Source organism: Dipodomys ordii, unplaced genomic scaffold, assembly GCF_000151885.1.
Source record: "Dipodomys ordii isolate 6190 unplaced genomic scaffold, Dord_2.0 Scaffold55, whole genome shotgun sequence".
In the NCBI taxonomy this organism is placed as follows: domain Eukaryota; kingdom Metazoa; phylum Chordata; class Mammalia; order Rodentia; family Heteromyidae; genus Dipodomys; species Dipodomys ordii.
Genome location: NW_012267271.1, coordinates 7,999,428 through 8,023,554, shown reverse-complemented (window position 1 = coordinate 8,023,554; position 24,127 = coordinate 7,999,428). Strand labels below are relative to the sequence as shown.

Sequence of the window (24,127 nt, the reverse complement as noted above, 5' to 3'; positions counted from 1 at the left end):
GTCGGGGGCCGGCTGGACTCGGTGCCTCGGCGGAAAGCGGCCCGGCCCGGGTGCCTCGCGCCCGGGACGCTCGCAGTGGACGGAGGGAGACAGTTACCGTCCAGTCCGCACCGGTGGATCTACGGGGACAGCCCTGTGCAGAGCCGCTCATCCATCCATCCATCCATCCATCCATCCATCCATCCATCCATCCATCCATCCATCCATCCATTCATTCGAGGAACCGCGAGAGGAAGAGCCGGCGACCCAGAGCTTGTTAGAATTAAAGCGCTTTCTTTGTGTTGCTTCTTAGAGTTGCCTTCGTGTATTTTGGGCTTGGGATGGGGAGACTCGGCAGGGAGGGCGGTCCCCCTAACTCCTAACCGTAGCTGCGATCCAATCTGTCTCTCGTTTCTCTCTGATTTTCTCTCTGTCTCTCTGTCTCCCTGCCTGCCTGTCTGCCTGTCTGTCTGTCTGTCTGTCTGTCTGTCTGTCTCTGTCTCTGTCTCTGTCTCTTGTCTCTGTGTCTTTCTCAACTCTTTGGTTTTAGACAAAGGAAGAGGTAGCTTCCAGTCTTCTCAGATGAAGAAACTGAGACCTGGAGAAATTTGAGGTAATTTTCCCAAGGTCACACCCCCTAATCTAAGCCAGGACTGCAACTAAAGGCCTGACTGGTCCCCAAAACTTGACTCTTGCCATTTGTCTGTTATTTGATCAAAATTAGCCTGTTATTAAGTGATGATAATCATTTGCTCTGTGTGTGTGTGTGTGTGTGTGTGTGTGTGTGTGTAATTTTGAAGGGGTGAACTTGGCTTATATGCTTTATGCCTTTTCTGTTCCGTTTTGGTTTGTTTTGCTTTGTTTTGAGATAGGGTCTCACCATGTAGCCCAGGCTGGCCTCTAACGGTTCCTAGTCTCAGCCTTCTAGTTGTAGGGATTGCCCAGGACCTAGAATTAGGGTTGCTTCATTTTCCTTTCTAAGGTGGTGGGAATGGAAACCGGGTCGCACACGTGCTCAGCAAGTGCTTTACAGTGAATGATTACGGCACCCCCTCCAGTCCTTATGAGTTTGTTTTGGAAGAAAGCAGTGTTGAATCTGTGAATTTGTTAGTCTAAATTAGGCTGCAAAGTATTTGGTATTTTTATAAAACTGGTGTGTTTACTTCAGAAAAGAAGTCCTGTTAAAACCTTGCTGGATTTTTTTTTTGAAGTAGAAAGAATGGAAGTAGTAATTTACTTTACATAGAGTAAGGTGCAAAAACTGTAAAACTAGACTAATACTCTTCTGAGGTACTTTGATTTGTACTTTGGGATCAGCCTGGAGTCATCTGAATTCAAGCAAGCTGGACTGGTAAATTTCAGGAAGCATTATAAAATCTAATCATCTGGGAGCCTTTGATTTTCTGAGCAACCACCTGTGATTCTTAAGTTGAACATTTATGAGTAAACCTGGAATATGCAAATGTGAAAACTGATTTAAGGTTTTATAGGGAATTGTACCTTTAACAGTCATGCATCAGGCAAATGAGGCTCCTCAGAAACAGGGAGCTATTCTTTGCTATTGCCCTGGGGAGCAACAGCATCTTCCTCTAACCACCTGGTGTAAACGTAAGGAGTAAATGGAAAATACTCTCTTAGCAAAGTTAATATCTTATCCAAAACACTCTTACATCACGTGCGTAGAAGGGCAGATGATGTAAGCTTTCTTTGCTTCATGCATTTTCTGGTGTCATGGACACTTGGTATATTCCTAAATTCCTAGTTAGAAAGAGGCAGTCTTGTTTGTTTTCATTACATTGAAGTGTCTCCAATCCTGTTACTCAGCTAGCTTTTGGTACTGCTACTATTGAAGTGTGATACAATGCTTTCTGTGAATACCTAGTTTATTTGTGAGATGAAACCTGATGGCCTTATATCTGTATGTGTCATGTTTACAGAGTAGCGGAATTTCCAGAAACAAGGTATGCCAAGCTATGGTGTTCATCAGGAGTACCACGCACCCAACATCTGGCCCTAGAGGAAGTTTGATTATAATGTCAATTAGAGGTTGATGATCATAGGCTTAATGTATCAGTTTGGCAATTTCCTTTTCTTTTAATTTATAATTTATTGAAGAGGTGTTTCTTAAAATAACTTCCAGCTTCTGTTGTGCGTAGTTGTGGTGAGTTTTGAGCTGACTTAGAGCTGACTTGATCTTACAGTTCTATCTTTCAAAGTTTTTGAGATTGCAGATGTTTGTCTCTGTGTTCCAGTGTCACAATGAACAAAAATTAGTTTCTCCTAGAATTAATTGAATAATTTTGAATGCCAGTGAACTGAACACAGCAATGCATCAACCATTTCAAGCTTTTTTTTTTTTGGGGGGGGGTCGGTTGTGGGCCTGGGTGCTTGCTGTCCCTTAGCGATTCAGCTCAAGGTTAGCACTTGAGCCACAGTGCCACTTCCGGCTTTTTTCTTTTTGCTTATGTGGTGCTGAGGAATCAAACCTAGGGCCTCATGCATGCAAGGCAAGCGCTCTACCACTGAGCCACCTTCCCAGCCCCCCCCTTTTTTTTTTGCCAGTCCTGGGACTTGAACTCAGACCTGGGTACTGTCCCTGAGCTGCTTTTGCTCTACCCTTGAGCCACAATGCCACTTCTGGCTTTTTTCTGAGTAGTGTATTGAGATAAGTCTCACAAAATTCGCTTTCCAGGATGGCTTCAAATCGCAATCCTTGGATCTCAGCCTCCTGAGTAGCTAGGATGACAGGTATGAGCCATTAGAACCTAGCCTTTTCAAACTTTTTTAAGGAATCAGAAAGCTTTTTGCCTTTTGCAAATCACCCAGGTTCTCTGAGCCTCAGTTTCTTCATCACTGAACTAAAAGAGTTGGATTGAGTGCTGGGAATGTGACTTAGTGGTAGAGTGCTAATATGCCTAATATGCATGAAGTTCTGGGTTTGCTTCCTTAGTATCATATAAACAGAAAAAGCTGGAGGTGGTAGTGCGGCCCAAGTGATAGAGTACTAGCCTTGAGCAAAAGAAGCTCAGGGACAGTGCCCAGGCCTTGAGTTCAAGCCCCAGGGCTGGCAAAAAACCAACAAAAAAAAGTTGGATTGTGAATTAATGAGAATGAATATTTCTGAGTTTAAATCCCTCTTGGGCTTTAAACATTCTAAATTCATTGCCTCAAAAGTATTATTGTTTTTGCTGGGCACCGGTGGCTCATGCCTATAATCCTAGCTACTCAGGAGGCTGAGATCTGAGGATCACGGTTCAAAGCCAGCCTGGGCAGGAAAGTCCGTAAAACTCTTTTCTCCAATAAACCACTACAAAACCAGAAGTGATGCTGTGGCTCAAGCGGTAGAGTGTTTACCTTGAGCTGAAGAGCACAGGGACAGCACACAAGCCCAGAGTTCAAGCCCCACAACTGAAAAAAAAAAAGTATTATTGTTTTTGTAATCACCAAGCAAATTGGTGACTTTTAGCTTACCTGATAGGGTGAAGACAGTTTATCCTTATAGTATTTTTAAAAATAACTCTAGGGGCTGGGAAGGTGGCTCAGTGGTAGAGCACTTGCCTTGCATGCCTGAGGCCCTGGGTTCGATTCCTCAGAACCACATAAGCAAAAAAGAAAAAAGCCGGAAGTGGCGCTTGGCTCAGGTAGTAGTGTGCTAGCCTTAAGCTGAAGAGCTGAGGGACAGCGCCCAGGCCCAGAGTTCAGGCCCCACACCTGGACCCCCCCCCCCAAATAAAAAGTAACTCTAAGTTTTCTATATTATAAATTCTCTTTGAAAGATTAGTTTTGTTTGTAATAGTTGTCATTTAAGTAGTTATAGGAATGAAAGAAAGGTATACTCAATAACATTCAAATTTGTACTTTGTCATTACATAAACAAGTATATTCAAACACTCAGTTTTTAAATCTCGATTATTATTTGATAACTACATAATATAATTTGGTTTGCATGAGATATTCATGCTTTTTCTATAAGCAACTTGAGATTATTCTCTTATTTCCTTCTGGATCCTATGATTACTAAAGTTGGTAATTTAATAACTATTTTAATGGGAAAGAATAAAAATTCATATTGCACGCCCATGTATGTGTAACATTATCTCAGTACCTTGTCAGTTTCTTCTCTTGTATAGTTCTAACTGCTAATTTTTGTTGTATACAGAGAAATATCATAGGTAACAGAATACTTTTTCAAGTTGAATGAGTTCAGATTGACATTGACAGCTTTAATCCCAAACAAGGAGTGGTAGTTAGCGGCCTACAGCTCACAGGTCACACTTCGTAATGTAAATATAATGGTTGTTGAGGCCATGATGTGTGTGAGTAACAAAGGGCAACCTTAATCTTGCTTTGTGTTGTTGGTGTGATAGAAGGGTATGGTGGGTAGTGATGAGTAGAACAGATGTCCTTCCTGTGTGCAGTCATTAGGACCTGTGCTTACCCTTCCCAGAGCAAAGTAACAAACTAGAAGTGTATCCATTTTAAGTTGTAAAACAGTTTAGTCAGTGTTTCACATACCAGCTATTAAATGGCTAGACTGCTAAGCATTATGTATCCAGCAGCATCTTGTTTAGTAGTAATACCATTATGAGAAAGTTTTTGTGACTTGAGTACTTATGTGCCACACTCTGTGCTAAGTGTTTTACATGTCTAATCCCGTTTGTTTGCCCTTTTGACCCTGTTGGCTCCTCTTGCAGCTTTCGGTGGGAAGGGAAAGAACACCGAGGCTTAGAGACCTCTGAAATAGGATGTGATACTCAGTGGCTGAGCAGGGATGCGAACCATGTTTGGTTGACTACAAAATTCACACATTTAATATTGTACTGTGATAAATTCCCTCATCTGCAGAGAGAGAGAGAGTGTGTGTGTGTGTGTGTGAGAGAGAGAGAGAGAGACAGACAGACAGACAGAGACAGAGACAGAGAGACAGAGATAGATTTCTGGGCTTGAACTCAAGGTGGAACGCCATCCTTTTTTTTTCAAGGCTAATGCTCTACCACCTGAGCCACTGCTCCAACTTCTGGCTTTTTGATGATTAATTGGAGATGAGAGGCTCCTGCTCTGGCTGGCTTCAAAGTGCCATCCTCAGCTCCCAGCCTCCTTAGTAGCTAGGATTACAGTGCTCAGTGGGTCGCTGGCTTTTGATGGGACTAAAGGGGAAGGTCTGTTGCCCCATTAAAAGTTATAGACCAGTGTCCCTTCCTCTATACTTTATGTCCTATAACCACTAAAATAGGTAGGCATACAGATGTGGCATTTAGCTCCAGAGTCTTCATTAACTCAGCTTAAAGCCTAGCCAATCATTTGAGATAGGCCTAAGTCTTACAGGTGGCCTATGTGCTGTCTGTGGCATGTCACTTTATTAAATTTCTGTGTTAGAATATTCTTTACACTTCACTGGGAATTTAACCTTAGGTGTCGCATTAAAAATGTTTAAGGAATTCTGATATGTAATCTGCTAACTGCTGGTTAGGCTGGGCATCAGTCTGAGCTGGTACCTTCAGCACCCAGCAGGATTCCATTCGATGTTTTCCAAGGTCTTAAATTTGGAGGCAGAGGTCAAATCCCCTTTTAATATCTGTGAAAAGTTATAGAATAATGTCCCTTTCTTTACCACTCCTGCACAGATGGGCATGAGTAAATGTTTCTTGCTTTTATCCCTCTTTCTCCTTTTGAGACTGGTAGTTTTTTTTCCCCCTTTAGTGGGCATCAGAGTCATCTCAAAGATGAAAACCCAGCCAGGCACCAGTGGCTCACACCTGTAATCCTAGCTACTCAGGAGGCTGAGATCTGAGGATCACAGTTCAAAGCCAGCCTGGGCAGGAAAGTTCGTGAAACTCTTATTTCCAATAAGCCACCAGAAAACTGGAAGTGTAGCTCAAGTGGTAGAAGCTCAAGTGGTAGAGTGCTAGCCTTGAGCTGAAGAGCTGAAGGACAGCACTCAGGCCCAGAGTTCAAGCCCCATGACCGACAAAAACAACAACAACAAAAACAACAACAACAAAAAATACACCCAAAATTTGCCTGACCCCCTCCCTCCCTCCCCACTTTCTGTTTCCTTCCCCTTCTCTTTTGTCCCCCTCCTCTCCTTCCTTCCTTCATTTCTGTTGTACTGGGGTTTGAACTCAGGGCTTCACACTTGTGGGCTGGACCTCTTTCACTTGAGCCATATTTCCAGCCTAAGAATTTGCATTTCTAACAAACTCCCAGTTGACTGTGATTGGTGGTGTGAGAGGGTCACATGGTAAGAACCACTGTCCTATACTGTCAGAACTGGTGCTCTTCTACTCTAGATTACTTCAGTGTTGGTCCTATAAACTTGAAACCTTATGGACACCTCACACAGAGTTTGATCATATTTCTCTCAGGGGAGCTTTTGTATGGTGACTTTCTGATATACAAGTTATCTATTCGACCTGTGTTTTCTTGGTAAATAATTTTGTTCATTTGAATAGAAGGTCAAATCATAAATATTATTTGTAGAAGAGATAATATGCTTTACCAGAATTAAGCTGTGGCTTTTCAGGCATGTTATTAGAGAATTCCTCACCTTTGGAATAGGATGTAAGCTTTAGCCAACAGTCCATCAAGGTCCCTGAGGGCAGACATTTTGAATGAAGAATCTGGCAAGTGAGAATGGAGTATCTGGCCCAGCTCCTATGACCTTGAGAGGGACTACAACTGCATCCATAAGATAATTGGACTAAATGTCTTACACTTTTTAGGTGGATTAGTGCTGAAGGCAACTTGGTTTACTTGATACAAATATTACTCTATAATACCATCTTAAAATTCCTGAGCTAGAGCCAAATACTATCCTAATAGTGTGATTTTCTGCTGTAGCTGGTTCTGCCCTGTCTAGCTAGACTATCCTTGATGACACAAAGTAGTCCATTGAAGCATGAGTCTGTGTCGAAGTTTTTCCCCCAGTCCTTGGGCTTGAACTCAGGGCCTAGGCACTGTCCCTGAGTTTCTTTTGCTCAAGGCTTGCACTCTACCCCTTGAACCACAGTGCCACTTCCAGCCTTTTCCTTCCTTCCTTCCTTTCTTTCTTCCTTTCTTCCTTTCTTTCTTTCTTTCTTTCTTTCTTTCTTTCTTTCTTTCTTTCTTTCTTTCTTTCTTTCTTTCTTTCTTTCTTTCTTTCTTGTTGTGGGGCCTGAACTCTGGGCCTGTGCCTTGTCTTTCAGCTCAAGGCTGGCGCTCTACCACTTGAGCCACAGCACCACTTCCAGCTTTTTCTGCTTATGTGGTGCTGAGGAATCAAACTCAGGGCTTCATGCATGGTAGGCAAGCGCTCTACTACTAAGTCACATTCCCAGCCCCATGTGTTTGAGTTTTTATAGATAAACACTTGAGTGTAGAAAACAAGTTATACCGGAGAGATGTCTTCTGTTACTTTTCTCTGTAGTTACACTTAAATGTGTGTAAAACTGTCTAAGGTGATTTGACAAGCAGTTACCCGTTTTTTTCAGAATCACAGTCCTGAGGAAGCCTAGGGGCTTGTTTCTAGGCCACAAATCACGACACTGGTTATCCACAAGTGTGAATATTCAACTAATAATTTCTGGAAAAATATTTTTAAGTACTAGCTATTAATGCTTCATAAAAGTATGTATATTCCTTAGTTCTTTCAGAGCTCATAATGCATCTTGACCAGAGCAGAGATTTGTTATTAAAAAAATGTTCAGGTCTAGCAGATGACATCCTTAGCTGTTATGCTAGAGTTCATATGTAATCCTAAACACAAAACCATAAACACAAAGGAAGAAATGAAAATGAATGGTAGAAGTAAATCAACCTGTGCTCCTTCTATTTAATCTCAGAATATCAAAGCACAGTCTTTTATTTTTATTCAAAAAGACTGCTTGTAGAGGTGAGGTTACAATGTTGCAGGAAAACAAGGGTCAAATTTTCCAGAGGAGAACATGTTTCTTGTTTCATTTGGCTGTGCAAGATAGGAAGGGGGATTGGCGCTGCTTTAGGTTCTAACAAGGGTTTGTGTCCACAAGGCCCATTTCGGCTTGGGTGGTTAACCTGCTGAATCTCACATTACTGACCTAAGTAATGTAATTGTGCCCAGTCCTGCCCCATATAGCACACTTTAAGTATACCTGAAAAAGTAAGTGAACACTTAAAAATAATAAATAACAATGGGGAAATTGATGCTAATTCAGTCCTATTACCTTCGAGGTGTATGTGTCTGTGTGTCTGTGTATGTATGTATCAGTACTGGGCCTCATGTGCTCATGGTGCATGGAGCCATCCCTCCAGTTCCAGCTTTTTGCTGATTTCAAATTGTGATCCTCAGATCTCAGCCCCCTGAGTAACTGGTATTATAAGTGTGAGTTAACTATGCCTGATGAAGTTAAGTGTTAATGTTTAACACTTGACAAAATCCACTCTGATTGTATGGCAGTGTCCTGTCTAGGATAGTTATCTTGGCTGGGCAATCCTCAAGATCTCATTGGTGTGAACTCCCCAAGTGTGTTTCATGTGGCACTATGATTACCTGGTCATCTAGAGCAAAAGGTTTTATATGTTTGAGTTGCTCAATCTTCTTGTTTGACTTTGCCCAGGACCATGTATTTCAGAGCTTGTTCTGTTCAAGCTCCTCTGTGCTCAGTGCAAGTAGGTGTATATGGAAGAGAAGGCCTTGTATTGACGTGGTATGTTCATTCCAGGAATGGCTGGTGGAGAAGCTCAGGCAATCTTAGGGACCTGAAAAGGCCTATTGTGTGCCAGGTGTCAATACAGGTATGAGGGTCCTAAGTGCGTGGCCCCTGTCTTCTAGTCAGTCTCATGATTAGATCATACCTAAGCCATTTTTAAAAGTGTTTATGTATACATGTTTAACATAGATAATGAGTTAATATGGACAGAAGTAGGGTAAAAGGGGGAAGAAAGAAATAGCTGTTGTAAATATTTTAGATTCGTATTTTACTGTTTGAAGATAAAATTAGGCTTTGCATGTTTATCTGAAAGTGATTTTAACTTGTTAGTCATTTACTCAACAAGTGTTATAACACTGTGATAGCCACAGGAGGTAGACGCCTCAGTCACTCTCTGCAGCCTAGCTTCTTGTGAAAGAAACATGTTCATTGGCTAATCACAGCTATTTAATTGGATTGTGGGATGAAACAAAGAAATATAAGCTGCTGATATATCAGGGGGCCTGACCTAGTCTGGGGCATGGGAGTATAGGAGGCCAAGGAAGGCTCCTCTGATGAAGTGAGTGTTCAGGCTGAGACTTTCAAAATCAACACTTAGCTCAGGAGAAGGCAGAGCAGAATCTTTTAGCACAGGACAAGGGGATACCTGGTCCTCAGGTTGGGACATGATGTGATGTGGCTGGGAAATGTAAAGGTTCACATAGCAAGAGAGTCGTAGGGCTGGGAGTGTGGCCTGTGAGAAGACAGAAGCACGAGTGTTGTGTGCCTCTCACTGTCCTTCCCACTGGGACTTCCCTCCCAGAGCTCCTGAGTAGCGTGCATCACTCCATTTCGTCCCTCCCTGCCTTAGGACATGGATGACATTGCTCCTTCTGCTCCATACATAAGGTAATTCAAGATTGGACACCAGGACTTAAGACAGTCAAATATTACACAGCTGAGAAACAGCAGAATTTGGATTTTAGCATGGCACTTGCTCTAGAGTGTCTCTTGCCCATTTGTTGACAGCTCTGATAGTTAACGAAAGGCAGAGATTACAAGTTTGGAGCAATACAAAGGATTTTCCAGCAACTCACTGTTCAGAAGTACACATGTCTGGGCTGGGAAGGTGGCTCAGTGGTAGAGTGCTTGCCTTGCATGCATGAGGCCCTGGGTTCGATTCCTCAGCACCACATAAGCAGGGAAAAAAAGCCAGAAATGTTGCTGTGTCTCAAGTGGTAGAGCACTAGCCTTGAGGTGAAGAGCTGAGGGACAGCGCCCAGGCCTAGAGTTCTGGCCCTTGACCAGACCCCCCCCCTCAAAAAAAGAAAAAGAAATACACATGTCTAAAGGTATTGGCCCAAAGGTTGTTATTGTTTATTTCAGTGGAAACCAGAGGGCGCCTGTCAGAGCTAGCAGGAAGGAGTTGAGACCCCAAACTCCCTCTGATCAAGTCTCACACTTTGCTTTTTGTCAGGCTATTCTATATTCATATATGTGTATATGTGTGTTTTCTCCTCAGTGACCATGAAAGACACCAGGCTGACAGCACTTGAAACTGAAGAACCAATGCTCCCCGGAACAGGTAAGGTATGAGTTTAGTCCAGTGGTTGAAGGGAATTATTCAGCCTATCCGTGGGTATACCGGGATGCAGATACTTCACATTCCAGGATTTAATATGTATGGTTTTAGCTCCCTTCCAGGACCTGGACTGAAGAAACTGGTCAAATTACTAATGGTTTACCAAATGCTTATTTAATACTAGGCAATGTGCTAAGTGTATTGTTTTCTTTATTGCCACTGTTTTGGTATATATTCATTTTATAGTTAAGGAGCCATGTGAAAAGGTCTTATATAAGATTCCTAAGGTTGTATAGCTAGTAGTTGGTGGACCTTTGATGTGAATCAAAGCAGAATATGGTTATACCCACTAGTTAAATTGAAGTATTTATGCTAAAGTAAGTCATTTAACGTGCTTGACTCTGGCTGAGGCTTAGAATTCATTTAGATTGATACAAAGTTAAGTTTGGGGATAAATGAATGTGTTTTATTGGTATATAGAAATTGAAAGATTCCTAAAGTCCACACTATCCTTCATAAATATTGAAGTTTTGGAATTTTTCTGGATCTGAGTTTTGTCTTAGTGATCTTACCAGTGAACTCTAATTTTGAGTTCATGAGGGGAATACCAATTGTAACAGTTGTGCCTGTGCAGGAAATGTATAAGGAAAGATGAGGAGGTGTTGGGTTGAGTGTCTTGGCTCAGTGATAGCCACTTACTGTAGTCTATCACTCCCTCACCAAAGTCATAGGAATTAGTCTACAGAAGGTAGAAGTGTTCTCGCCTAAGTGCAGAAAGCTTTCTAGTTTGACTTTTCATTTTTAGATTTTTTTTTTTTGATCATGGGGCTTTAACTCTGGGCTTGGGTGCTGTCCCTGCGCTCTTCAGCTCAAGATGAGTGCTCTACCGCTTGAGCCACAGCACCACTTCTGGTTTTCTAGTGGTTTTATTGGAGATAAAAGTCTCAGTGACTTTCCTGCCAGGCTTTGAACAGTGATCCTCAGATCTCAGCCTCCTGAGTGGTTAGGATTACAGGTGTGAGCCATGGGCGCCCGGCCATTTTCAGATTTTTTATGTGTTTTATATTGCATATTGTCTTTCCACCCTCTATTTTTTTTTTTTTGGGTCGGTTGTGGGTCTTGAACTCTGGGCCTGGGTGCTGTCCCTCAGCTCTTCAGCTCAAGGCTAGTGCCCTACCACTTGAGCCACAGCACCACTTCTGGCTTTTTCTGTTGATGTGGTACTGAGGAATCGAACCCAAGGCCTCATGCATGCAAGGCAAGCACTCTATCACTGAGCCACCTTTCCAGCCCTTAAATATTTTCATGACTTTAGTCATGTTACATTTTAATAGGCCAATTATAAAAGCTGGAAATTTTAGTGTAGGAAAAGTACTTTGTGGGAAAAGTGTGCTTCTGGATAGTCCCATGACCATGGTGTCACACGTGTACTTGTCTCTCTATCTAGCATACCTTTTTGTACAAAACAACATTCAGCACAGTTTCTAGCAGTTGGTCTTTTAGAGATTCATAGCTTGGAAAAATCTCAATGATCCTTCAGCTTCAACTATTAAAAATTGATGACAACATTTTGAAAAGATGTTTGTTAATATTTGGTCTCCATCAATTCAAAACTACAAGAAATTTTCTGAAGGCATTTTTGTGAAACTTGATTGGTGAATATAAAATATCTTTAGTCTTTTTTTCTTCTTCTTCTTAGTACTAAGGACTCAACTCAGGATCCTAAGCATATTAGGCAAGTGCTCTCAACTGAGTTACATCCCAAGTCATTTTGTGTTAACTTTCTTTTCTCTATATTCTTTCTTTTTATTTATTTATTATCTGTCATTATCTTGATTTTAGTCTTGGGGTATCTAGGAGGATTATAGGCAGGAGCCACCAGTGCCAGGTGGACTGTGGATTTAAAGTTCAACTTATTGCTGTTTGTTTTGTATTTTTGATGGTGCTGGGAATTGAACTCATGACCTAATGCATGCTAGACACATACTCTGCCGCTTGCTACATCCCTAGCCTGGTTGTGTATTTTTTGTATAATTATTATTTATTTTATTTATTTTGGTTGGTCGTGGGGCTTGAACTCTGGGCTTGGGTGCTGTCCCTGCGCTCTTCAGCTCAAGGCGAGCGCTCTACCACTTGAGCCACAGCACCACTTCTGGTTTTCTAGTGGTTTATTGGAGATAAGAGTCTCACGGACTTTCCTGCCTGGGCTGGCTTTGAACCTCGATCCTCAGATCTCAGCCTCCTGAGTAGCTAGGATTACAGGCGTGTATAATTATTTTTTTATATGAAATTGAGATGTCATGGTTGACTTGTGTTTTTAATCCATCCTGACAAATGGATTTCCAAACATGTTTTCGTGAAAGGCTAAAAATTAAGTAAATTCTTAAAGGTTATGGTGTTTGTAATAAATACTGCCAAATCTATGAAAGTTAGAGTTCAGATATAATTTAATGAGCTGGGAATGTGGCTTAGTGATAGTATGCATGAAGCCCTGGGTTTATTCCTCAGTGTCACAACATAAACAGAAAAAGCCGTAAGTGGTGCTGTGGCTCCTATGATAGAGTGCTAGCAAAAAAAGCTTGGACAAAAGAAACTGAGAAACAGTGCCCAGGCCCTGAGTACAAGCCCCAGGACCTCCAAAAAAAAAAAAAAAAGATATAATTTAATGTTTCTGTTAAGTAGGTGGGTTATTTACATTGTTAAAAAACATTTGGGCCATGTGCTGATGGCTCACACTTGTAATCCTAACTACTCAGGAGGCTGAGATCTGAGGATCCCAGTTCAGAGCCAGCCCGGGCAGGAAAGTCCATGAGACTCTTTTCTCCATTAGAAAACAGGAAGTGGCGCTGTGGCTCAAGGGATAGAGCACTTGCCTTGAGCTGAAGAGCACAGGGACAGCACCCAAGCCCAGAGTTCAAGCCCCATGACTGACCAAAGAAAAAAAAATTGGCTCAAGAGTATATTCTGTTATTCATAAAATTATCCTTGAGACTCATTATTTAACAATAACTTATAAGTTCTTATTTTTACCAGATGCTGGTGGCTTATGCCTATAATCCTAGCTACTCAGAAGGCTGAGATCTGAGGCTCATGGTTCACATTTTTTTTTTTTTTGTCGGTCGTGGGGCTTGAACTCTGGGCCTGGGCGCTGTCCCTCAGCTCTTCAGTTCAAGGTGAGCACTCTACCACTTGAGCTACAGCGCCACTTCCCTGAGGCTCATGGTTTAAAGTCAGCCTGGGCAGCAAAGTCTGTGAGACTTATCTCTAGTTAACCACCAGAAAACCAGAAGTGGCACTATGGCTCAAAGTAGTAGATTGCCAGCCTTGAGTAAAAAGCTAAGGGACAGCACCCAAACCCTGAGTTTAAGCCCTGGTACCAACACACACACACACACCCTGGAACACACACACACACACCCTGGAACACACACACACACACATACACACACACACACCCTGGAAAACACACACACACACACACACACACACACCCTGGATGTTTCACCTAAAATACACACACACACACACCGGATGTTTCACCTAAAATACTTTTTACACACACACACACACACACACACACACACACCCTGGATGTTTCACCTAAAATACACACACACACACACCCACACACACCGGATGTTTCACCTAAAATACTTTTTTGGGGCTGGGAAGGTGGCTCAGTGGTAGAGTGCTTGCCTTGCATGCATGAGGCCCTGGGTTCGATTCCTCAGCACCACATAAGCAGAAAAAGCCAGAAGTGGTGCTGTGGCTCAAGTGGTAGAGCACTAGCCTTGAGCTGAAGAGCTGAGGGACAGTGCCCAGGCCCAGAGTTCAGGCCCCACAACTGACAAAAAAAATAAAAATAAATAAATAAAATGTTTTACTTTTTTTAGGGGAGGCAATCCTGAGGGCCTTCCTCCTGTCAGGCAAGCACTCTACCAGTTGAACAATATCCTAGCCCTAAAAGGTTTTACTTTTATTTAAATGAATATTTAAAAATTTAATATTTAATTTTAATATTTAATTTATGTTTGCTTTTTTTTTTGTCTATCCTGGGGCTTGAACTCTGGCCCTGGGCACTGGCCCTGAGCTCTTCAGCTCAAGACAAGCACTCTACCACTTGAGCCACAGTGCCATTTTCATTTTTTCTGTGTTTAATTGAAGATGAGAGTTTCATGGACTACTTTCCTGCCCAGGTTGGTTTTGAACTGTGATCCTCAGATCTCAGCCTCCTGAGTAGCTAGGATTACAGGTGTGAGCCACCAGTACCCAGCTTATGGTTAAATATTCTAAATATATTTCTTGTCCGCATTACTGACAGTTTGTAGATATGTGACATAAACATATAGCTCTCTGTCTGTCTGTCTGCCTGTCTGTCTATCTGTCTGTCTGAGTCTCTCTGTCTCTATCTCTGTCTCTCTCTCTCTCTCTCTCTCACACATACACACACACACACACACAGAGTCAAGGTTGTAAGAATAACCTCCAAGTTGACTTAACAGCTGACTGTTCAGCCTTCTTGCAAAACCAGATGCCAAACTGGATGCCTGTGGAGGTGGAAACCTAATTTTGCCAATCCCTACTTCTCATGGTTGTGAGATGGTGAGTGTTCTGTACGATCATATGTGATAACTGTTTACAGAGTGCAAATTTGCTTCAAGGTTCCTCATGATTAGAAAGTATCATTTGCTAGGTGGGGCAGGAAAAGCAATGACACTCTTAATCTCCAATTAACCACCAAAAAGATTGAAGTAGAGCAGTGGCTCAAGTGATAGAGTGATATAGTCCTAAGCAAAAAAGCTCAGTGATAGTGGGCAGGCCCTGAGTTCAAGCCTCAGGATTGGCACACACACACAAAGTATCATTTATTCAAAGCTGGAACCTATGGCCCCCGCTCCACTGTGGATCAAGTGGCGGGGAGAGGCGCTAAAGAGATGGTAACATTTTGAGCAGAGACCTGAAGGAGATTGTCAACCATGTGAAGATGTAGGAGAACCTTCGTTCTAGGCATAGAGAACAAGTACAAAGGCCCTGAGTACAGACCAGTTTTCATGTGTTTAAGAAGACCAGGACTGGAGTAAGGTAATGAAGAGGCAGAGGGAGGGTATGGAGTTCACAACTGGCTGAATCAGCTGGGGCCTCAAAAGCCACTCATAACTTTGGCTCTTATTAGCTCCACAGGAAGGCACAAGTTGATTTTAAATATATTTCAGAATTTACCTTGGTTGTGGCAAATAATTTGTAGGGAAGCATGTCTTCAAGAGAAGTTAATGGGGAGCTTATCCTGAGGAGGGAGGGCAGGGGGTAGCAAAGGAGGTACAGAAATGAATAGACTTGCTGGTGGGCTACATATGAGTGTAGGGGCTGTGGAGAAGTTTAAGGCTGTCATACCGGTATTTACTTTAGACTCAGTGATAGCGCCTTTTATTGTGATCTAAGAGACTGGCAGAACAAGAACAACAGAGTGGGAAGCAAGTATTAAAGAACGTGACTGGTACTATCAGCTGTAGCACTGCATAGTGGCATATAGCCACTCATGCCACTAAGCTGTGTAATGTTGTTTATCATGTAGGGTGCAGAAAGGCATTCCCTAGATTCGCCTATCAGATTCTCCTATATGTTCTTTTCCTGTATGGTGGTTTTTTCAGAATGGAAAAGAGACTCCCCCAGCTGTGAGTGCTTCAGTATGTCTAGAGTACTGACATTGTACAGGCTGTAAAGTGTGTTTAGTAAGTGTGTGGCTTGTCTACCACTCTGTGTCTGGGTTGTTCTCCCCTTCTTCCTCTGTGCACCCAGTGAATGTTTCCATTTTCCTCCTAGAGCACCTAGAATTACTCATTGTACTTACTAAGTCTGTCTGGTTTTTTTTTTTTTTTGGTTGTTGTTTTTGTTAGTCATGGGTTTAAACTTGGGGCTTGGGCACTGTCCCTTAGCTCTTTTTGCTCAAGACTACCAGTCTACCACTTTGAACCACAGCTCCACTTCTGGTTTTCTTATTGTTAATTGGAGATAAGACTCTTTTGGACTTTCCTGCCCAGGCTGGCTTTGAACTGTAATCCTCAGATCTCAATTACCTGAGTAGCTAGGGTTACAGGTCTCTCAGCCACCAGTGCCCAGCTAAGTTTGTCTTCTCTACATAGTACTTTACATAATCTAAGAAATATTTGAACAAATTTTAAAAAGAAAGATATGACAGTTGTGAACTAATTCTAAAAACTTATGACTGGGGCTGGGAAGGTGGCTCAGTGGTAAGATAAGAGCGCTTGCCTTGCATGCCTGAGGCCCTGGGTTCGATTCCTCAGCACCACATAAGCAAAAAGAAAAAAAGCCGGAAGTGGCGCTGTGGCTCAGGTAGTAGAGCGCTAGCCTTGAGCTGAAGAGCTGAGGGACAGCGCCCAGGCCCAGAGTTCAGGCCCCACGACCGGACCCAAAAAATAAAAAAAAAACTTATGATTGACCCAGGTGCCGGTCTTGAGCCACAGCTCTATTTCCTACTATTTGCTGGTTAATTGGAGATGAATCTTAAGGAAAAAAAAATCCCCTCTGTACAGTGTTTTTACAATAGAATACATATAAAAATGTTTTTTAAAAAAAAGTCTTAAGGATTTTCCTGCCTAAGTTGGCTTCAAATTGCCATCTTCAGAACTCAGCTTCTGAATAGCTAGGATTACAGGCTTGAGCACTAGTGCCTAGCTAGGATTAGGGCTTTTTAGAATGTCAGAAAAGTTTGATTTGTTTTGTTTTGTTTTTGGGTCCAGTCGTGAGGCCTGAACTCTGGGCCTGGGCGCTGTCCCTCAGCTCTTTAGCTCAAGGCTCCGCTCTACCACTTGAGCCACAGCGCCGCTTTCAGCTTTTTTCTTTTTGCTTATGTGGGGCTGAGGAATTGAACCCAGGGCCTCAGGCATGCAAGGCAAGCGCTCTACAACTGAGCCACCTTCCCAGCCCCAGAAAAGCTTGAATTAGGTTATTTTTCCAAGAATCTTATACAAAGTCCAAGATTTATCTTTTTTTTTTTTTTGGTCCGGTCGTGGGGCCTGAAACTCTGGGCCTGGGCATTGTCCCTCAGCTCTTCAGCTCAAGGCTAGCGCTCTACCACTTGAGCTACAGCACTACTTCCGGCTTTTTTCTTTTTTCTTATGTGGTACTGAGGAATTGAACCCAGGGCCTCATGCATGCAAGGCAAGCGCTCTATCACTGAGCCACCTTCCCAGTCCCCAAGATTTATCTTTTTGTTGGAGATTAAATACGATTAAGTCTAAGCACTGGAGGCCTGTTCCTATAATCCTAGTTACTTAGGAGGCTGAGATGTTAAGGATTATGGTTCAAAGCCAGCCTGGACAAGGAAGTCTGTGAGACTCTTATTTCCAATTAACCACTAGAAAACTGAAAGTGAAGTTGTGGGCTCAAAGTAGTAGAGCACTATCCTTGAGCACAAAAGTTCAGGGACAGTGCCCACTCACTGGGTAGGTGCTATCTTTGTTTAACATTGAGCTCATGTCACTGCTCTGGAGCTATCTGTTTTAGGGGACCAGATCTGACATTACTGTCTTTGAATCTGCAGTAGATAAACTCAAAAGTCTCACTAGACTTGGAACAGGTAAGGGACAATTTTATTAAAATGAGATCTTGGAGACAAAATACTTCTAAATTTATAAGATTAATCTGTATCACTAATGAGAAAATCTTTGTGATACATTGAAAATAGAAATAAGTATGGGGATTTAGCTAGGTAAATGTGCTCTTGAAAAGTTGTCTTAAGTGATGGACTGTTGATTTTGATTTTTAATCTAGTTAATAATAAAATGAAATTTATTTCTGTTTTCAGATTTGAACTCTTTTTGTAATAGTAGATTCTTACCAGTTGTGATCTCACATTTTTGAGCCCTTTAGAATCCGTTGTGATTTACCTGTAAGGTTTATACTTACGATTGGTTATCAAAAATGCATTTAGATATTTTAATTGATTTTTCCCACTGATGAATGTCTGATTCACCAATAGCCAGGTCAGTGACTGTCATCGGGTTGTAGGGTAAGTGAGAGATAGATCACAGTGAATTAATTCTGTCTGCTTCTGGGGTCATTGCTACTTTGCCAGCTCTGAAGAAGTTTAACTCTTGAGTTGGATTTTTTTATGTGCACTGAGTCAAAATTGCAGTTTGAGAATGGGCCAAGAAACTAAATTCTAACAAATATTCTATGGACACACATTCTATATGCACTAAAACTTTAAAAAATTGCTTCTGTAGCTTACTCAAAGAAAAGCAAAAGCCAGGCGCTGGTGGCTCACGCCTGTAATCCTAGCTACTCAGGAGGCTGAGATCTGAGGATCCCGGTTCAAAGCCAGCCCGGGCAGGAGAGACCATGAGACTCCTATCTCCAATAAACCACCAGAAAACCGGAAGTGGCGCTGTAGCTCAAGTGGTAGAGTGCTCGCCTTGAGCTGAAGAGCTGAGGGACAGCACCCAGGCCCAGAGTTCAAACCCCACAACCGACAAAAAATAAAAAAGAAAAGAAAAAGAAAAGCAAATAGGAATATATCTTAATGTGGTTACAAATGACACATACAATCACTGGTCTAGGATTGGCCCTGTGTATATTGTGTTTTGTTTGGTCCATCGTGGGGCTTGAACTCTTGTCCTGAGCACAGTACCACTTCCCGTTTTATGGTGGTTTATTGGAGATAAGAGTCTCAGGGACTTTTCTGCCCGGCCTGGCTTTGAACCGTGATCCTCAGATATCAGCCTCCTGAGTTAGGATTACAGGTATGAGCCATCTTCACCATGCTTTGTGTATATTGTTTTAACATGTGACCTTAGCAAAATTATTTAGCCTTTTAGGTATCCAGATTGCCATTTGTAAAATAAAGATCTACTCTGTTACATTCCATAAAGCTGTGCTTGACTTGTAAATTTATCAAAAATAAAATTATTCACATACTCCATCTTCTATCAGCAGCACATATGATAGTTTGTCTTGCGGGTATTTGTCTGTGTGTGTGTGTGTGTGTATGTACGTGTATGTGCGTGTGTTTGTGTAAAAATGGAGCCATTTCTCACACCCTCCATCTTTCTTGTAGTCTGGTAGCAGCCCTAATGAAGAGACACCCCAGCCTTTAACACAGGTCCTGGACCCGGCACAGCAGTGTTGAGCAAGAGAATGGCCCAGCCAGCGAATGTCGGGGAGCTGCTCTCCATGCTAGACTCCACCATGCTGGGTGTGCGTGATGATGTAACAGCTGTCTTTAAGGAGAATCTCAATTCTGGTAAGTCAGAGGATGTCCTTTTTAGCTTATCTGTTCACAAAAAGAGATAGATCTAGAGGCAATTAGAATTTGGAGGACAAATTTTAGTTTTTGTCTTTGTAAGAAAGTTTTATTTTCATTTTCATTTTCTTCTTCTTCTTTGTTTTTTGTTTTTTTTTGTAAGTTGTGGTTTGAACTGTGTCTGAGCTTCTTTTGCTCAAGGCTCGCACTCTACCGCTTGAGCCACAGTGCCACTTCTGGCTTTTTCTGTGTATGTGGTACTGAGAAATCAAACCCAAGGCTTCAGGCATGCTAGGCAAGCACTCTACCACTAAGCCACATTCCCAGCTCTGGAAGAGAGTTTTTAACTACTAGAAGAGAGCAGATATTAATGGATTGCACTGTATGTGTTTCATATGTTTAGTTCTCAAATATATAGACAAAGAAGCAAGAATCCTGGAGTAAACCCATGAATCCTGTTTCAAGGTTTCTGCCACTTACAAAAATAATTTTGTTGTTCTTATGAAGGTATTCAGAGGGATTACCACTTCATAAGTCAGATAATGAGTACATTTCTTTTTTGGACAGTGTCACACCTTCCTTTGCTTTTCCCTAGTTTCCTCCACCCATCCCTGACCACAATTTACATAGGTAGTTTCTGCCATTTTCTCTTACCTCTCTGACTTTGTCCCACCTAGAGAATTTTAAAAGTCATGCATCTTGTTTCATCTGTAAATCTTTTTTTTTTTTTTTCTGTCTTATTTTGCTCTGGTGCTGGTACCAGAACTTGATCTTAGGGGTTTCAAACTCTCAACCAGTTTTTTGCTTAAGGCAAGTGCTCTACTACTACACTTCCAGTCCCACCTTTTTGTTTGTTTGTTAGAGAAATGAGTCTGTCAGTTTTGTCTGCCAGGGCTAGCAGACAAACTGGTCAAACTATGATTCTTAGGTCTCAGCTTCCTGAGTAGCTAAGATTATAGGTTTGAGCCATCAGTGCCTAGCACATGTATGGGTTTTTGAAAAAAAACTTTTAATTGTTATTATAAAGGAGATGTACACTAAGAATTGTGGTTTGAAGCCAGCCCACACAGAAAGTCTGTGAGACTCTTATCTCAATTAAACTACTTTGAAAAAGCCAGAAGTGGCATTGTTGATCAAGCAGTAGAGTGCTAATCTTGGACAAAAGAAGCTCAGGGGGCTGAGAAGGTAGCTCAGTGGTAGGTGGCTCAGTGGTAGAGCGCTTGCCTTGCATGCCTGAGGCCCTGGGTTTGATTCCATAGCACCATATAAGCAAAAAGAAAAAAGCTGGAAGTGGTGTTGTGGCTCAAATGGTAGAGCACTAGCCTTGAGCTGAAGAGCTGAGGGACAGCGCCCAGGCCCAGAGTTCAAGCCCCATGACCGGACCAAAAAAAAAAAAAAAAAAGAAGCTCAGGGATGGTGCCTAGGCCCTGAGTTCAAGCCCCAGGCCTGGCAAAAAAAAATAAAAAAAATAGGGCTGGGAAGGTGGCTCAGTGAGCAAGTGCTTGCCTTGCATACATGAGGCCCTCAGGCATACATGATTCCTCAGCACCACATAAGCAGAAAAAGCCAGAGTGGCGCTGTGGTTCAAGTGATACAGCGCTAGCCTTGAGCTGAAGAGCTGAGGGACAGTGCCCAGGCCCAGAGTCCAGGCCCCATGACCGACCAAAAAATAAATAAATAAATAAAGGCGATGTACAGAGGGGTTACAATTACCAATGTCAGGAAAAGAGCACATTTCTTTCTTTTTTTTGTTCAATCCTGAGGCCTGAACTCTGGGCCTAGATGCTCTCCTTCAGCTCAAGGCTAGCACTCTATCACTTGAGCCACAGCACCACTTTCGGCTTTTTCTGCTTATGTAGTACTGAGGAATTGAACCCAGGGCCTCATGCATGCAAAGCAAGCACTCTCCCACTGAGTCACCTTCCCAGTCCCTCTTTTTTTCTTTTTTCTTTTGGTCAGTTGTGGGGCTTGAACTCAGGGCCTGGGCACTGTTCCTGAGCTCTTTTGCCCAAGGCTAGCACTCTACCACTTTGAAGCATTCTACCACTTTGAACCACAGCACCATTTCTCGTGGTTAATTGAAGGTAAGAATCTCATGGATTTTTGTGCCTGGGCTGGCTGTGAACTGTGATCCTCAGTCTCAGTCTTCTGATTCGCTAGGATTACAGGCATGAGTCACAAGCATTCGGCTGAGAGTACATTTCTTTTTGGACAATGTCACCCCTTCCCTTGCTTTTCCCAATTTTTCCCTCCTGTCCCCTTGCCCCCCACAAGTTGTATAGTTCATTTTCAACATCATATGTTTGTTTTTTAGTGTGATAATTGGTCAACCTCTCTTTAACCAGAGAGCACAAACTTTTTTCTTGTTTTGATTTTTGTTTTTGTTTTTGTTGGTCACGGGGCTTGAACTCTAGGCTTGGGCACTGTCTCTGAGCTCTTCAGCTCAAGGCTAGCTCTCTACCTCTTGATCCACAGTGCTACTTCCAGCCTTTTCTGTTTATGTGATGCTGAGGAATCGAACCCAGAGCATCATGCAAGGGAGGCAAGCACTCTACGCTGAACCACCTTCCCAGCCTCTCTTGTTTTGATTTTTGTGCCAGTCCTAGGGCTTGAACTCCAGGCCTAGTAACTTTCCCTGAGAATTTTGGCTCAAGGCTAGTGTTCTACTACTTGAGCCACAGCTCCACTTCTAGTTTTTGCTGGTTAATTGGAGATAAAAGTCTCATAGGCTTTCCTGCCTGATCTTAGCTTTGAGCCACAATCCTCAGGTCTCAGCCTCCTGAGTATGATTATAGGCATCAATCACTGGTGTCAGCTGTAATTTTGGTTTTTAACACTAGATCTGGATATTTTTTTGTAATTAAAAAATGACTACTTTGGGCTAGGAAGATGGCTTAGTGGTAGAGTGCTTGCCTAGCATGCATGAAGCCCCGGGTTCAATTCCTTAGTACCATAAACAGAAAAAGCCAGAAGTGGTGCTGTGGCTCAAGTGGTAGAGTGCTAGCTTTGAGGAAAAGAAACTCAGGGACAGCGCCCAGATCCTGAGTTCAAGCTCCAGGACTGGCAAAAAAAAAAAAAAAGACAGACATTATTTTATATGCTTTTATGGCTATTAAGCAAGTATGCTTGGAATTATTGTTAAACCTAAATGAATTTAAGGAGACATAAGCAATGCAATATAAAACTTTGGGTGGCAGATAAAGAACTATCAACATCTAGGCAAATATTTGGGGTAAATTTAGAATGCTAAAGGAACTAAATATATTATTCTATATTTAGATCGTGGTCCCATGCTTGTAAACACCTTGGTGGATCATTACCTGGAAACCAATTCTCAGCCGGTATTGCACATCCTGACTACCTTGCAAGAGCCACATGATAAGGTAACTACTGAAATGTAATAGGAGGGTATTTAATATGTCTCTAAGGCTCATGTGACAGCATCTATGCAAGACTGCACAGTCTGTCCAGAGCTTCCGTACTTGACTTCTGTATACCACAGTTGATGTTATTCCCATATAAAATCAATTTGCTTTCTGGGAAGTTTACAACATAAAACCTACTGCAGAAGCTTTTAAAGCTCTTACTCTTCAAAGAATTCTATAATCCCAATACTATAATTTTATAGTGGTTATTTGACCTATAACCCATGCTTTAAACTTTTAGGACTTTTTGACATATTGATATGGGAAAATAGTGTAAATAACTCTGTGGCTAACTAATGAGCTCCTACTCTCTAACCCAAGCACTTGGAATGCTCTTTGCTGTTTTCCTTTTGTTTCTGATAAATAGCTAACAAAACATTGTGATTGCTAAGTCTGCTAAGTCTTCAGTTGGTGTGAGTGACTTTGCTAAGATATGAAGACTTTGCCAATATATTTTGTTGTTTTCCTTACTCTGGGTCAGATTTCTACTGCCTAATTTATATCTGGAGCCAATGCTCATATGCTGGCTGCTGTAGCAGTAAGGGTCTTCCAGCAGGAGCCCCATGGCCTCACTACCTATCACAGGTTTGAAATCATTGGTTGTTACAAGGACGGTTGTTCAAGTGTCTCCCTCCTCAAGCAGCCTGGTATAATGGGGATCCTTTTTCATAAATTGCAAACTAGCTGTTTTCTGTCAGGCCCAAAGAACCAATGTTTTATTTGCTAACATGGTTTTTAAAAATCTTGGTTTTCTTTTTATGGACTTGTTGTAAGGGAAGACTTGAGAGACTAAGGTCCATCCCTGCTGACAGTATTTGGGTTTAACTTCCTAAGTCATATGAGGATTTCCCTTGTCTTTTTGCACTTTCAGCACCTCTTGGATAAAATTAATGAATATGTGGGCAAAGCCGCCACCCGTTTATCCATTCTCTCACTGCTGGGGCACGTCGTGAGGCTGCAGCCATCTTGGAAGCATAAGCTCTCTCAAGCACCTCTTTTGCCTTCTTTACTAAAATGTCTAAAGGTAGGATATTTAATGATTTGAATGAAGTGGCTCTATGAGGGGCTGGGAAGGTGGCTCAGTGGTAGAGCGCTAGCCCTGCATGCATGAGGCCCTGGGTTCCATTCCTCAGTATCACATAAGCAAAAAGAAAAAAGCTGGAAGTGGCACTGTGGCTCAAGTGGTAGAGTGCTAGCCTTGAGCTGAAGAGCTGAGGGACAGTGCCCAGGCCCT

General features: G+C 42.2%; 1 protein-coding gene across 3 annotated transcripts in view; it reads left to right on the top strand.

Moving 5' to 3' along the window:
* Nucleotides 1–24,127, top strand: part of Tsc1 (tuberous sclerosis 1) — a 63,945-nt gene that overhangs the window by 495 nt on the left and 39,323 nt on the right. For all 3 annotated transcript variants that reach the window (XM_013021440.1, XM_013021442.1, XM_013021441.1), the window contains exons 2-5: nucleotides 10,147–10,209; nucleotides 19,283–19,468; nucleotides 22,748–22,851; nucleotides 23,765–23,917. In XM_013021440.1, the coding sequence (XP_012876894.1) occupies nucleotides 19,363–19,468; nucleotides 22,748–22,851; nucleotides 23,765–23,917 (363 nt within the window). In that variant the 5' untranslated portion in view covers nucleotides 10,147–10,209; nucleotides 19,283–19,362. The remainder of the gene's footprint in view (nucleotides 1–10,146; nucleotides 10,210–19,282; nucleotides 19,469–22,747; nucleotides 22,852–23,764; nucleotides 23,918–24,127) is intronic.